The sequence below is a fragment of the Colias croceus genome, chromosome 18, assembly GCF_905220415.1.
Source record: "Colias croceus chromosome 18, ilColCroc2.1".
Taxonomy (NCBI): domain Eukaryota; kingdom Metazoa; phylum Arthropoda; class Insecta; order Lepidoptera; family Pieridae; genus Colias; species Colias croceus.
In genome coordinates this window covers 4,667,396-4,683,692 of record NC_059554.1, presented here as the reverse complement: position 1 = coordinate 4,683,692, position 16,297 = coordinate 4,667,396, and the positions used below count along the sequence as shown (strand labels likewise).

The following is a 16,297-nucleotide window of genomic DNA, read 5'->3' as shown; positions in this document are numbered from 1 at the left end:
TCGTTTCGTTCGGTTCAAATGGCGGGAACGCACACACGCGCCGCGCCTACACTGTCCACGTCTCACATACGCGAATAAACGATGTGAAATGGGAAAAAAGTTAAATATGTATGAGTGCGGGTAAATATATAAATCGGTATATAAAGCGGTTTATATATAAAATAGGTAGGAGAGCGCGGGAGGCTGGCTGTATTGGGCTCAGTCGCTCGCGATCTCTCATGCTTTTCTCTCGCTCGGGACGCAGCCTCCGTCCGCGCCGATACTTGCCGAAATGTGAATTCTATTAACTTGTAACTTATCAAACTTTTTGGACAGTGTTGATAAACTGTGCTGTGATATGGACTCTCGGTTTCCGGTCCCTGCGTTGATGGAACTTGCGTAGTTGGTAAGTTACAAACTTTATCGAAGTAATTAAGTGAGCGCGGTCGAGTTTGTAAACATAAGTGACTTGAACTTTGTGTTATATATTACAATTTTGGTTATTAATAATTTATAAATACATTTTTAATAATAATAAAAAAAATTTCAATTTTCGATTCACTTTTAAGTGAAACTTTGAATAGTACACAATATAAGTATACTCACTAAACTTCGTCATAACTTATTACCACAAACATTTATCAAATAAAGTTTTAAATAATACAAAATAGAAACCAATCCAAACTTTTGGTTCCAAAACCGGGTGTACTTTTTGTAAGTAAAATATATTTGATAAGTGAATAAATTGGAGCTAATGAAAAAAGTGTAGCTAATGAATTGAGTGGCTGAATGCGTTTTATTTAAAAAAAAAATCTCTCAAATGAGAGAATCGTAAAATAAATAGTAAGTAATCCATCTATGATATAATAACACAATGCATAAATTATATCAGAAACATTTGTATTGTTTACAGTATCATCATAATTATTTTTTCTAGTGTGAGAATTGTTGTGGTGTTATTAATATGTGTTAATTATTCAACCGTTAGTTTCTTTAGAACTTTTCATCACAACTAAAAATAAAATATCTGGGTTAATATTAAAAAAATACCACTAAGTTTAAAAATATATACAAATTCCTATTATATACCTCTGTTTGTCGTACATAAAAAACAGACGTAGCTTCTATTTCCGTTCTACGGCGGACAGCTGACGTAGCATGTAGCTCGTTGCGGCGTAGCCAGTAAACCGTAGCTTTCATTGGAATTTATCGATTAGTACCAAAATACCACTGCCTCATCCAATTCAGATTAATGTAAGAAATTTGGATACACATTACAAAATTGAGATACATCATATTTTTAGATTTAGACCTAATTCTAAAAGATTTGTTTCAATTATGTACATTTATTTTTTATCATATTTTTAATTCAGGATCGAGATATATTTTCTTGTTTATTTAAGTCTTTTTTAATTTGCCGTCAAAACTTATAAGTAACTTCTAAATCAAAGGAGATAGTGGAAACAAACAACCAAATAACTTCAATTACTACTAGTTTCTTAAATATAATATAAAAATTGTTGTATATATTTTATATCATGAATATTGCATATTTGAAATAACTTCCAATCGAGAATTACTTAAGTGAGAAAGCACTTTATTGAAGTTTCCTTGCATGCACTTTTCTTGTAGTAATTAAAATTTAAATGGGATCGTGAAAAGCTTTTACCGCTTAAGTTTCGAACGTAATAGCTAATGACTTATTAAGTCATAAAAATGAATTTTATTTCGCAATGTATCGAACCCGTTCCACTTTTCGCTGGGTTTAAATAAATAAGTTAATATTAATGCTATTAAAAAGTTATTATAAGCTTAAGTAAAGATTGGTATTTTATTATTTTCTTCTTTTAGAAGTATTATATTAAATTTTTCACTTAAAAGCTGCATATATAAAGGAGTTATGTAAGCTTCTGTTTCTCACTATATACATATTTTTTTTCTTCGTTTAATCATTCATCGTCGTTATCATTTTCTAACTAAGTTTTGTAAAAATTTCATAACACCAACTGTTACTAAAATCTTAATGAATTTTCATTGTTTTTTTCTTTGTCAGAATTCCCTCCATTGTTTGCATCAAATTCATACACTTCACAGTTGTATACCGTCAGCCATGTTACTTTTTGATATCTGTCTGTTATGCTTGTCTAGATCATTTTAATTTGGCCGAATGTATGTTACATTTCAGGAAATATTCATTCTGTTTCAATGTTAACATTTAATTATAAAAATAATGTTTTACGTAACTTACTTTAATAACTACATAAAGTAATAATATTTTTTTTCTTTCAGGTTATGGACACGATCTTTCTTATAGTTCTCATCTGTAAGTATTTAAATAGATTAATAATAAATAATTTAATAAATTTAAAAAAATATTATCAAACGTTAAGTTAGAAGTAGACTTTCTTTAATGTTGTAACTTACAAGCCACATCACTACGGTCTACGTCTTAAGTGATAGATTATAATATGGAGTACAGAAGATTTTATACCATTTATTTATTTATTACTTTACACAATATTATTTGAAGGTAAACGTTTCTGTCCATGGTGTGGTTTTAATAGACAGTCTTTCAGGCCAAGATTAAATGAAATTTGATGAAATTATCCATGACAATTTATAGTACAGGCTTTAATTTTTTTGGTTTACAGAACACTCTTTATCGTAAAAACTCTTCACTACGTCATAGTATGTATAAAACAATTAACAAAGTCGCTTTCTGTGTCCGTTTGTATGCTTAAATCTTTAAAACTACGCAATGGATTTTGATGCGGTTTTTAATAGATAGAGTGATTCAAGAGGAAGGTTTAAGTATATAATTTATTAGGTTTTAGACAAAGCGGGCGAAGCCACGGGCGGTAAGCTAGTATTTTTATATAAAAATTCGTTCATATATATGAGAAATTAAATTATATCCAAACAAAAGTGCAAACATCCGTTTAAACGCAGCATCTACTATTAATGTAAAATTGTATCCGTTTTCGTACTTTAATTCATTTGCTCTCATTTAATTAAAAAAGAAGATAACAAAATACAATCAAAAGTTTACACAAGTCTGTGTTTGACAATTCACTGCCGATTTGTAAAAACACAACGGCCGGTATTAAATTTAGAAGACAGTGGAAAAAGAAATGGTTGTTTATGTTGGATTACATTAAAAATAAAAGTAGGAAAGTATCTACTATAATATTTATTAATTTAAACATTCGTTAATAATAATTTAAACGCCCATAGATTGGGATAAACTTTTTTGAATTATTTATATATTTACACTATAAGAATGCAATAAACTAAAATATTCAGTATTTCATTGAGCGAGCGGAGAGTGAAAAAAAAAAAATAAATAATTGAAATGAATGGAACATAAATTGAGTTCACAGTTTATATTTCAAGCATTAATTATAACCTAGTTAGTAACGTATTCTTTGGAACAGAGCAGAGTTCATCTAATTAAAGCCAAGAGTCACATACTAAAGCGAACAAGATACGGAAATGTAGCAAAAATTACACGCCACAAACTGAATCTCTGTTGTCCTTCTAGCTATTTAGCTCCAACACAAAGGTCTTTAGTTAGTTTATCGACGGGGAGAGCAAACACAAGCGTAGAGGCTTTGAACAATTCAATCAAACCTTAACGGGATTTTGAACGATGCCGTGGCAGTAATTGTTAAGGCTAGGTTCAAGATTAAACTAACCTCCTTACTTTATAATAACTCACAAAGACAAGAGATACACAAAATGTTTCTTACTAGGTTTCAATAGTTTAATATATATATATATATATACATCTATAATATAAAAATGAAACGCAAAATGTGTTGGTAAGCGCGTAAAGAACGGCTGACCGGATTTCGTTAATTCTTATTTTATAATATTCCTTGAAGTACGAGGATGGTTCTTATGTAGAGAAAACGTAAATATGTACCACGGGCGAAGCCGGGGCGGACCGCTAGTAATAAATATATATAGGTATATAATATGAACGTAACGGAAGCTATCAAAATAAATTCACGCATCTCGGGATTTCATTAAAACTCTCTCTTTATTTCACTTATTTTCACCAGTGTTAACAGGAAAAATATGAATATTTGTTTGCACATGGAAAGTTTTATATGAAGAGCTTTAATTAAAGTATATTAAAAATACACTTTTCAGTTTCTTATCAAGTATCTTATCGTCGAGGTCAGTTGAATAACATTTCATTATGTGTACAATTTTGCGGAAATTAATTTCTGCAAAAGTTAGAAGTTTTTTCGAGAATATTGTCGCACAAATTTAGAACAAGTATTAAATAATAAAATTTATGGCTGAGACCATTAGTCATTAATGTTCACAAGAAATGGTTCTATTGCTTTTAATATTTCAGGCGTCGAAAGGACACAATGACGTAATCAATAAGTCCGGTATAAATAATTGATAGTTCTGTTTCTTATTCCTTGTTTTTGGATAATTTTGTATAGTATGATAAATATTTGTAAGTTATAACTATACTGAAGAAAACTAAGTTTATTAACCAAAAAATATATTAAAATTAGAAATAAATTCATAAAAAGTATAATGTATAATATTAGTTCCTTTTAAATGATAATTCTAATCATAATATAATAACAATTTTCCAAAGCTTAAATATAAACCGAGAGTGTTGAAAGCTTCTAAAACAGCACAAATATTCATGCAATCACTTAGTGACTCTTTCGATACCCCTAATAAATTCTGTCCCTTAAGCGTTGAACGTATTTGAAAGGTCTTTTATTTATTCTCCTGGACGACATTTTAATACTAATTACACGAAAAGTAGGTTGATTTTTCGCTTTCATATAAGTTCTTAAAGAGATCGATTTTATTTCATTTTTAAAAGCTTTGATTTCTTAATGTTTTTAAATACGTATTTGAAAATTATTGTGTGTTGTTGCTACAGTAAAGTATACCATAAATATACCCATATATATAACCCATATATTAACCATAAAAGCTTCAAATTATAAAACATTTTAACATCGACGAAAAGTTCATATGTTATGAAAAATTAGGTTGACTCGGCGTACATTCTCGTGTCATTTTCCGCTAAAATGCGTATTTGTTCATTTCTTTTCCGTCAACTGTTTTGCGCGGTTGTGTACAAATACACGTACATGTTTTCAAGTCATTACATTCTCGTCTAAACTAATTTGTCAGTGTGTTCTGAACCGCGGCTGCGACTTTTGACGCGGATGTAATCTACTTAATTGAGTTCACAGGTAGTTAACATAATGGCGTTATTTGTAATGTAAGTGGAGCAACGTTTTATGAGTGAATAAATAGGTAATACATTTGAATTTGCGCTTATTTTGTTTTGTTTGGACTCAAAACATAATTTTATATATTTTCATCGTAATGTATGGTGTACTAAGATGGTAGGTACAAAATAGCGATGGCGATGAAAATTGTAAAAAAAATATTTAAAAAATTACTCAAGGTAATAAATTCTTTTTTCTGTTACTTGAACTTTGTTTCATATTATTTGTTTATTTTTACTAAGGTAGAACGATAGTCAGTATTAGCTAAACATATGATAATAATGGACATTATGATTAACTGCGAAGTTTTTAATTGTAAGAAAAACTATAACAATAAAACTGTTATAAATTATGAAATTAATTCCTAGTCGGATCATTGATATGCGGACTTAAATTGTTTTTGAGTTTCCATTACTTCTATTCACCCATCTGAATATCTCGCTGAAGATCATGTTCAATATGCACAACGGGAAAGTATATAAATAATAAATAATTATTTAACGTAACTTTTCTCTATGCTTGGCTATTTATTAAATCCTAATCGGAAAGAGTATCTCGAAATAAAATATACGGTCAATTCTGTTTAATAATAAACAATAAGAAAGATAAAGACTTTAGCGTAGAAACCGACGTTTTTATTCCGTCCTCAATAATAATTGTATTGTTCGTTCACATATTTGTTTTCCAATAACGAAACTGAAATGAATTGTGAAATAATTTAATCATATTTGGGCGAGCGAACACAATCGACTGTCCCTTGAGCTTTTAATTATTATCATTATCAGTTCGATTGTAGTACGTACATAATGATTGCTTTTAAATGATTTAACAGTGGACAAAACGTACAACTTTTAGGAGAAGTGATTCCATAAAATATATTTTTTCTTATTATTTTCCATATTTTTAAGTTACCTATGCATTCTTTAGAAACTTCTATTGCCTTGTCAAAATATTTTCGAACATAGCTATAAAGTAGATCTTTAAACCATACCTACTCCATTTTTTAGTATGCGTCAAGACTCTACTAGGTTTTGTTCGTATGTAATGTTTGAAAATATCTCGACAAAAGCTATTCAATTTGAGTCATTTTTTTACTTAGATAGGATTTGTCGAGTAATATGCATAACAGCTCAGCAGCAGTACAAAAGCTCATCTATTAGAGTCCGACTCGTGACTCAAATACATAGGCTTTGGAAATTCGCGTCAGGGTCACCCATAATTTTTTACACTAATTCATTAACAATATACTTGAATCAATGTCTATCACAGATTTCATTTCATTAATAAAAAAAAAATAAAAATAAAAAAATAAAAAGTTCATTTATTGCCTTCACAACAGCTTAAAAACTATTACAAACTAACTGTATTTAAATGTAGCATGTTCGTTGTGAAGGACTAGTGTCTGAAATAGGTCTGTGAAAGACCTGTAGTACAGATCACTAGCCCCCCTCGCGGATAACACTACTGATAAGTGATAACTAACTAAAAAAAAATAAGAACAGAAAAACAAAACAATAGAAACTTAATACTAATATGCGTGACCAATGTGTTAGTGAAATCTGTGTGTGTGTTTGCATGTACTTGTGCGCGTGTATAATATGTAAGTTTGTATTTGTGTGTGCGTGTGTGTGTCAGCGTGTGTGTTTAAGTGTCTGCGTGTGTGTGTGTGTGTGTGTGTGTGTGTCTGAGCGTAGATATTTTCATGTGTGTTTTTGTTCGTCATGTACAGAAGGATACAGAAGGATAAAAAATTAGGTTTTGGTAATTAAAAGATCTTCAGTTTGTTGGTAGTCTAGGGATTTTAAATAATTAGTTACAGCTGATTTACATTTATATTTATTTTGGGAATATATATTTAAGGTTTTATTTAATTGGTTGTAAAGAAATGGACCCATGAAACAGAAAAATTTGTGCGAATGAAAACTTTTAAATTGTGACGTCGGGCATACTTTATCTTTACGGCGTTGGCTAAATTGCAGGTTTTCGTCAAAATCTAGTTGAGTATGCTGTTTTATTATAGTTTGAAGGATAAACGATTGCCTAACAGTCAATACGTCCCACGTTTTGTACAACTCGGTAGTAGGGAATCGGTATGGAAGACCAGCCCCAACTTTGAGAATTGAGCGATGGGCTCGCTCAATTTCTAAAAGGTAAGTCTTTGCACTACCGCCCCAAGATGTGATGCAATAATTTATTATAGAACTACCTAAAGCGAAGTATACCATTTTGATCACTTGTTGATCACCAATGTGCCTTATACCCTTAAAAATGAAAATTAACTTACGCAATCGGCTCACGAGTATGTTTATATGTGGTTTGAATGATAATATCTGATCAACGGTTATGCCAAGATACTTAACTGTTTCAGCCCTCTCGAGTGATGGACATTGACAATTTAAGAGAGTTGAAGAACATGAGTGGGCTGTAATAGTAAAAGATGACGATGGAAGTAGTTTAGATCTATGAGCAAAGGCCATATATTTGGTTTTTGTGACGTTTAACGTAAGAATATTGTATTGAAGCCATTTACAGACACTGTTAAATCCCTGTTGAGCATATTCGAATACCTCCTCCCATGAATTACCAAAAAAGAAAAGGGCAGTGTCATCGGCAAAGGTGATGACTTTGCCCTTGGATAGATTGAGGTTGCACAGCCCATTGATATAAGTCAAGAAGAGCGTTGGCCCGAGGATACTTCCTTGAGGAATGCCATATTTTACTGATAGTTCGCCACTGATTACATCATTATTAAGCCTGACACGTTGTCTTCTATCAGTCAAATAGTCACTCATTAGTTTTAGTGGGATACCCCGCACACCACTACGCTCTAGTTTATATAATAGGTGAGGGATAGAGACTGTATCAAATGCTTTGGCTAAATCGAGAAAGATTGTCAAGCATTTTTTATGAGTATCCAAATTGGTGATAATTAAGTTGATAAGTTCATGGACAGCATCACTCGTAGATTTACCACGTCTAAACCCATATTGATTAACAGAAAGTTGATTGTTGGTCTCCAGAAATCTGATTAATCTTTTGTTAACTATCCGTTCCAAGATTTTGGATAATGTTGGCAATATAGATATGGGCCGATAATTATTCACACAGTCTCTATCCCCTCCCTTATGTATTGGTGTTATCAGAGCTATTTTAAAAGCTTTCGGAAATATACCGGTTTCCATACTCAAATTGCAGATATGTAATATTGGTGGAATTAACAAGTTACTATATTTCTTTATAATTTTACCCGAAATTAAGTCTACGCCGGATAGTGAATCATTGTTCAAACAATTTATAAGAGCTTGAATTTCATCTTTATCAGTAGGAAGCATGACGAAAGAGTCAAGAGAGGATGGACTGAACTGGAAAAATGAATCAACTTCTAGCTGTGAATTTTGATTCGATCTGATAATCTCCTCAGCTAATTTTGTACCAACGTTAGTGAAAAAACTATTAAGATCGTTGGCATTTTGGATCGTGTGAATTGTGGACGAAAAATTTAAGTTATTTCCAGAACCTTTTTTACAGTTACTAATTTGTTTAATTGAATCCCATATTTTTTTATTATTACCTTTATATCTCTGTAACTCCTGCCTTTCAAAATTACGCTTTGCTTTCTTTAGTTGAGAATTACAGAAGTTTCTGTAGCGATTATAAGTTATTTTTAGAATTTCGTTGGTTGGGTTTCGCTTTAGTTTTTTATATAAATTGTCACGATTTCGCATAATGCGCAAAAGTGTCTTAGTGATCCACGGTTTACGTACTCTCTGCCTCAACGGAGTTTTAATTGAGCGAGTATTATTGATTATAATATTAGTTAGATGACTTACAAATTTATCAGTCGCTATGTTAGCGTCATTATATTCAGAGATATAATGGAAATTGGTATTAGATAATTCTGAGTCCAGACCAGAAAAGTCAACGCGATACGATATATTAGGTTTTTTGAAGGATGATTTATCTTGCTTAAGGTTAACAGCAACGCACTCATGGTCCGTGATAGACGATTCGATTATAAAGCAAGTAGCGTTTAGGTTCGTTCTGATCATAGCATGATCAAGGCATGTCCTTCCGTGAGTAGGCTCAGTGTGAGCGGGTAGAATGCGATGGCTTGCTAGCAAATTAAGGTAGTCATAAGCCCGTTTATCCGATGTGTTTGTTGAAATATCAATATTAATATCACCGCATAATATAATATTTTTATACGAATGTAGTTTTGAGAGAAGTTTATCTAAAGAGTTTATGAAATTTGTTGTGTTCGTATGGCTCGGCGGGCGATATATTGCAATAATACATGTATCTAAGTTGATGGATACTAATAAACAGTTAGCATCACTAATACAAGGTTCCTCATGCGTTACTATAAGATTTTGGTTGTAGTAGATAACTACTCCTTCGTTTTGAGTGTTATGTGAAGATGTTGATATATACTGATAATTGTCGAGAATAGGGATGTTTCTATTTGATGAGAGCCAACATTCTGACAGCACTAAGATGTCCCACGAAACTTTGGATCTATGGAGAAAAGTATTAAGATTCGGCATGTTACAATTAATACTGCGAATGTTTTGTGACAAAAGATTTAAGTTATATTTACTATTGGAGTTTATGATATGTTTATCTATATTATCTATGTCGCATATTATAGAATTAGCCACCTGAATGTTATCTAGATCAGAGTTCAATGTTTCAACCATGGGCATTATTTTATGTAAATAATATGTAATAAAATTAGGTGTCGACGGCAACACCGTGACACACAAAGACGACCATAATTAAAGTAATGATTTAAACTCTGATCAGAAACACAAGTGGCAACTCCATATTTTTTTGATATTATGCGAAACATAAAAATAAGATTGATAATGATGTCGAGGCTAGAATTCGTAAACAAATATTTATTCGTCAGGGTCGTGACTATGTATACTAAATTGTATGTGTATATTGTGTATCTGATTTTTGTGTGTTTTGTGTAGTAAGTAAATTGATTGTAAATTGTTTTATTGTGTGTAGTTATGTCGTGTGGTCCGCAAATAGGTAAAGAATAAAGTAAATATTTGTTATAAAAGTAACAAGAGATATAATGTGTAAACTTATTTGTAATATGCAACAATAGAATTAAGTTTATGATTAGAGGTAGTAGTACAACATAATATAGTCATGCTGATAGTTGACATAAAATATCATTTTCATTTAAAATACGTACGGGTGTTGAGCTTTGTTCCTTTTTAATATAGATCTTTCCGTATGAGGTCCAGGCCGCAAACAGCTTCTTGTTTTTTACATTTTCGCGGGCTATATAAAAAATTTTTTTTTTTAATTTACTTGTTAAAAACTCAGAAATAAAAATAGGACGGGCTGGACCCTGTAAGTTTATATGCTCAGTGTTCAATTGCGATTCTTTATTTTGGCGTCTATTTTTATTGTAATTTTTATAATGCGATACGAATGATTCCTTACGGAGAGATGAAGTGAAATCCACTAATACGGTGTCTGATTTCGTGCGAAAGATTTCTCGTATATCTGAATTTTGAATTGGAGATTCGAGGCCTAGTGTCGAACTGATGTTAGAAATAATATTAGTCAGAGTGCTCTTATTCTCATTTGGCTGCTTGTGTAAATTTCTCACTTCTAGTGTAGTACAATGGGCCGATTTTTCAAGTTGTTCCAGTTTAATCTCCAGCGATGCCACTCGATCTTTGTATTCCTTATTTTCTTGTTCTAATTCATGTATTTTTAATATTAAGTCCTGGTGTTGCCCGGAAATAGTTTCAACTGATTTTTGAATCTCCTGATTTTGCGACATAATAGTAGTTAAAACATGATTCAATGATTCGAATTTCGTATCTTGCTGTTCTCTCAGTTCGACGAACATGGATTTTATTTCAGAAGTTGACTCAGTCGTTGTTATGGGAAGTTCAGCAAATGTACGTTTTTGACGTTTTGTTATATTAAAATAATTGTCCTCCGATTGTTGTATACACGAAATGTTGAGAGCCGAATCCGAGTTGTATTGTAATGTCGTGTTTGGTGTATTTAATTGAAGCTGAGAATCAGGTGGCGAGCGTCGTACAGACATCGTTTTTATTTGTACTACTTCCGATATACAATTAAATTTCTATACTGTAAATAAATGTAATACGAAGTAGTACCTATGACGGCGATACAAGGTTGAAAATCAATTAGCGTCTTTTTAAAATATCGGCATGAGCGAAAGATGCGTTGTGGTGATGAATAGGATGAATCACTCACTGTCTTGTCTTCGTCGCACGCAATTTTGTCCCGCTCTTCGTGATAGGTACTTAGCGGCCAGCTCCTACGTGCGATGCGATCCTAGTACTCGTAGTTAGTATTGCGCTGGTGGTTGAGATGATACGTTGTTTGTTTTTGATGCGTACGCTCACTAAGATGCAGCTGCTTGAATGTTATGGTATCCTGGTATATTTGATTCGTACGGTCCGTTGGATGAATGAAAGAAACAGCTTTATTCCTTCCTTCGTATTGTTTATCTCAATGAGAACTCTTCAATTTTATGAGCTCCTATTATTTTGTTTTAATTAAATCACTTCAATTTAAGCTTAAATCGTATACTTTTATTTAGAGACACACGTCCGTAGCGCACGGAGTCCGAGAGGGAAGGGTTGTTGTACGTAAAATGTTTCGATTCAACACTTACAGCTGAAAGCATATTGCAAGCTAAATCAATATTGACCTTCATTTCTTCTCTAGTAGTTACTTGATTTCGTTATTCTACATCTCTCGTTGTGAGAAATATCAACGTAAAATTAACGTTTTTAAAATAACTGAAGCTTTTATTCGCGTTTGTAATTTGAGTTACATTACATATGTAAAACAATGCAGTATCCACCGCGGTATTCATGTGATATTATGATAATACGTTCCGCTTAGCAAATACAAATGAAATTTACTCCGAGGCGAAATGTTTATTGCGCTTAGGTAATTTAATGTGGATGAGAAAAGATGTTGTAAAGAGAGATTTCAAAATGGTCCATCTTTGAAATTTACTGTTGATTACATTTTCAGACTAATGTGCTTTATTCTTCCGGTTGCATAGATACACAAAAATAGTCTGTATAAATAATTGTTATACTTTTAATCTAAGTAATGAAAGGAAATTTTAGTTACGTACTTACTTTTAACTCTGTAAGGGTGAAACTGATTTGAATTTTGGTTTATTGGATTATTCTCCGTTTGGATTAGCAAATTCACGAAAAAAAAAATTGAAAAGATTACAAAAAATATCTACCCAAGTATCGTCGGGGCAAACAGCTAGTTTGTAAAAATTGACACAACAGAGTCTGCGTCCCAACACCTTATTGTCACCATACACAATGAGGTCATAATAATTATTCTCCCGAGCTTACGTCACATGACGTTCTTCCAACCTGCGACGGTTTTCCTTACCTAATGCAATATCGGGGGACAAAATAATTGCATGTCTTTCCTATTCCACGCGATATACTGATGACCGCGGGTTCAAAGCTCCCATTTCCGAGCGGGGAAGGTATGGAAACAAAAGATGCTCGTTTCCTCAGCAGTTCCGAGCCATAGGTCGGCAGGGAGGGGCACAATGGAGGTATTGTTTGTGCCCGGTGACAGGAAAAACTCCGACCTCCTTGTTTCTGTGAATTTTTTATTTCTCTCTTTCAATTCTTTCCGCACTTTTTTCTCACTGAAAACCTCTTTGACCGTGTTGGTTTGAAATCGAAGTTGTTTGTTGAGACGGAAACGATAGATGCAAGAAAAGCATCTGATTTTGAGGAACGATTTATTCAAATTCGTTTTATTCAATCAAACTTAACCTAACCTTAGAGCTAAATACATTAGGTGTTGTACATATGTTTAGTGATAGGTATGTATCAATCATCGGTTCGAGACTGGCATCTTTGCTAGGTTACCGAGAAGGTAACCTGTATTAAAGATGGCAGTTCCTTCCCCATATAATGTTATGTTTATTATTTCCTTCGTATTGCTATTTTCTTTAGAGATGCAAGATTCTAGAATTAAAGAAATAAAGCATACAAGCTTCCACGGTTATAATGTAGAACCGAGAGATCGTAGGGGTTCGATCAAAAAAGAAATCTTAGAACCTCTCTCAGCTAATTGCCCGGAATCAATAAATGAACCAGATGTGAAATGCACTTGCCTGAAACCCGATAAAGGGTCACGGAATTTTATTCCTATAAATTCAATAGCAGTTCCATTTATGCAACAAAAATTAAACAAATAACAAATACAGTAAGTTTCTTTGCTACGGCTATTCTCAAATAAAATGAACTATACGAAGTTAAAACTGAACTATATTCATTTCCAGAAATGTAATGAACCGTTCAGTTTTATTTGGATTTTCAATGTTTATAAAATTCCGGTGTGACCTGTTGGGGGGTAGCTTAGCGGACGGCTGTGTATCCGTCGGATTTCCCCCTCCTCCCACCCTGACCTTTCCGGTCCGCTCTCAGGATTCCTTATTTACCCGTTTTTCCTTATCAGACGGCAACATTCGCAACACATTATCAAGCTCTCCTATATCGCGTATTTTATACAAAATAAACGTGATTACGCTCTTGTTCAATCAATGTATTATGTACTTCCTTTTCATGAAAATATATACACTTTTTATTATTTATAAATAATGTATAAGGTATATAATAGCAGAAGAGAAAATGATTGCGAACAACATCAACGATTCAATTTACGAGGTTTATAACTACGCTTTTTGTTGTTTTTGCAAAATTGTATTCATTCGTTCTCTTGCTATCAAAACCTGAAGGGTTTCACGGCATTTAGCGAAATACAAAATAATTTCTTGTGCACAGAATGCACTTCACACGAATGAATAAGAAAACACGAGCTGGTCGCTAATTGCGCTTTTTCAGGATTTACCTTCATAATGGCGTCGATGGAAATACGCCTATTTCTAATTAACGTCGAAAACCAAGTTCATTTATGATTCCCGAGCAAAAACAAAGCGCGAAAAGTTCGGGAACTATTATTTTCTATTGTGAAGTACTTACGAGTAAAACGCGCTGGATGAAAACTAATTTTGCTGCTGCTAATTTCAGTGTTTTAAATCACTATAAACAAATTAAATTTTGCCTTTTATTAAATTAGATACTTATAAATAATCTATATGTTTCTATACCAAACTTGTTCATATTTGTTTCAAAATAATTTACAATCGTCATCGCATCAATGCATCATCGCAAGGTCATAAATAAAATAGCTAGTCGTTTATCTTAGTATCTTATATAAATAGAAAACAATACTCTGATTATCCTCTAAATTAATTTTGCTATTAAGCTAATTGAAGACGTAATCAACTTACAATATTACCTCTATATTAAAAATACATGAAAGTAGCAATAACAATAATGTAGCAGATGTACGTACAAGACTATATCCGGAGGACGCTCTCCGCCCCTCGATTTCCAATGGATTCCTCATTTTTCGTCCCTGTCCCCACTCATGTGGAACACATTATGAAGGTATACACATGTAATGTAATTTGTTTTGTAAATACTTCTCGCGGGTCGTTGAGTTGCGAATTGATCGAGGGAATGAATTTTCGTTCTTGCCATCGGAATGTTTTGATTCCGTCGATGTAATTTTCTACGAAATTACGTGCCTATGTAATTAAATACAGAGAACATAATATAACGCTACGTTACATTAAATATTGTAGAACATGTAACGTTATGTGAATAGAAAATATTGAACAATAAAGTGCTTCGAAAAGATTTTATCAAGTAGTCTCTTTTTCATCTTTGTGACTAAGTAAGGCGTGAAGGCTTTGGCTGATAGAGCGAATAGCTCGTATTAGATCAGCCAATATCGTTGGCAATCGACCAGATTTAGTAAAAGTTCTTACCTTACTATGTACTATTGTGTTGTAAAAAAATAAGAAAGATTCCTTCATTTTACAGATCAAGTTGAATCGATCAAAATACAATCTATAAAATATTTTGGTCGGTTATTGCAAATAGAAAATCTAAAGTAAGCTTTAATTAATTATTATTTAATGTTCTAATATTTTAATGTTATATTTGTATACTTTGTTTTTGTCCATAATATGTAAAATAATATGTTTCGCGCTTTGTTTTTGCTCGGAAATCATAAATGAACATACAGTAAGTACATAGAACATTTTAATCCCTTTGCGGAAAAACTACGTGAATAATTCTTGGAAAGCTTTAAATCAACTATAAAAATCGATTTTTACTTCATTTTTTTCACACATCTCCAGTCTCTGTGCTTTTACTATAATCCGTTCGCTTTGTTTATTCTCTTAATAGATTTGCACAAAAAAAAATACATTTGCAGTGCCTTTACAATTGTATTAGTGGAAATAAAGGAGAAAGAAAAATACCTACTTATAATGTGCACCATGCTTAACGTACCAATCTTTTAATAATTTAAGTTAGTATAGCATGGATTTTCATGGAATATAAGCAATCTTATTACCTAATGAAATAATGATTATGTGGAATTACAATTGTCTACATTATTTTTAATCAAATAAATAAAAAGATCTCGAAAAGCTTTTCAAAGTTAATTTATTTATAAACTAAGGAATTTGCGATAGCTTCAGATATCAGTTGGACTCGTAAAATAATAAATAAATACAATAAACTATATCAATACATCTTTATTTACAATCGTAAAATATAAGCAACGTACAGCGAACGGATACGGGGTGCGGAAATCGAATTCCAAGATTTGTACATTATTATATGGAAAATAGGAATCCCTGTTGGATATGACTATGACGAAACCTTTTTCGAATCGAGCTGCCAATATGAACACGTAATACATGAGGTTGTGGACGCGACGTTACGATATAGCTTTTAATTTCAGTTTTATTTATAACATTTTATATGCTGTATGTATGTGCAGCCAATATATATCTGAAAGCTTTGTATCGGGGCAGTTTAATTATACAAGAGCTGTTTTTCTATGGTAATATTGTCCACAAACAAAAAATTGTTTGTTTTGAACAAATGTCGTGTTGACATCAATTTGTA

The 16,297-nt window shown here is 32.2% G+C and overlaps 1 protein-coding gene across 1 annotated transcript in view; it reads left to right on the top strand.

The window, feature by feature from the left end:
- Nucleotides 1-268: 268 nt before the first annotated feature.
- Nucleotides 269-16,297, top strand: part of LOC123699687 (Down syndrome cell adhesion molecule-like protein Dscam2) — a 72,079-nt gene continuing 56,050 nt past the window's right edge. The window contains exons 1-2 of the mRNA XM_045646697.1: nt 269-385; nt 2,269-2,302. Coding sequence (XP_045502653.1) covers nt 2,272-2,302 — 31 coding nt within the window. The 5' untranslated portion in view covers nt 269-385; nt 2,269-2,271. The remainder of the gene's footprint in view (nt 386-2,268; nt 2,303-16,297) is intronic.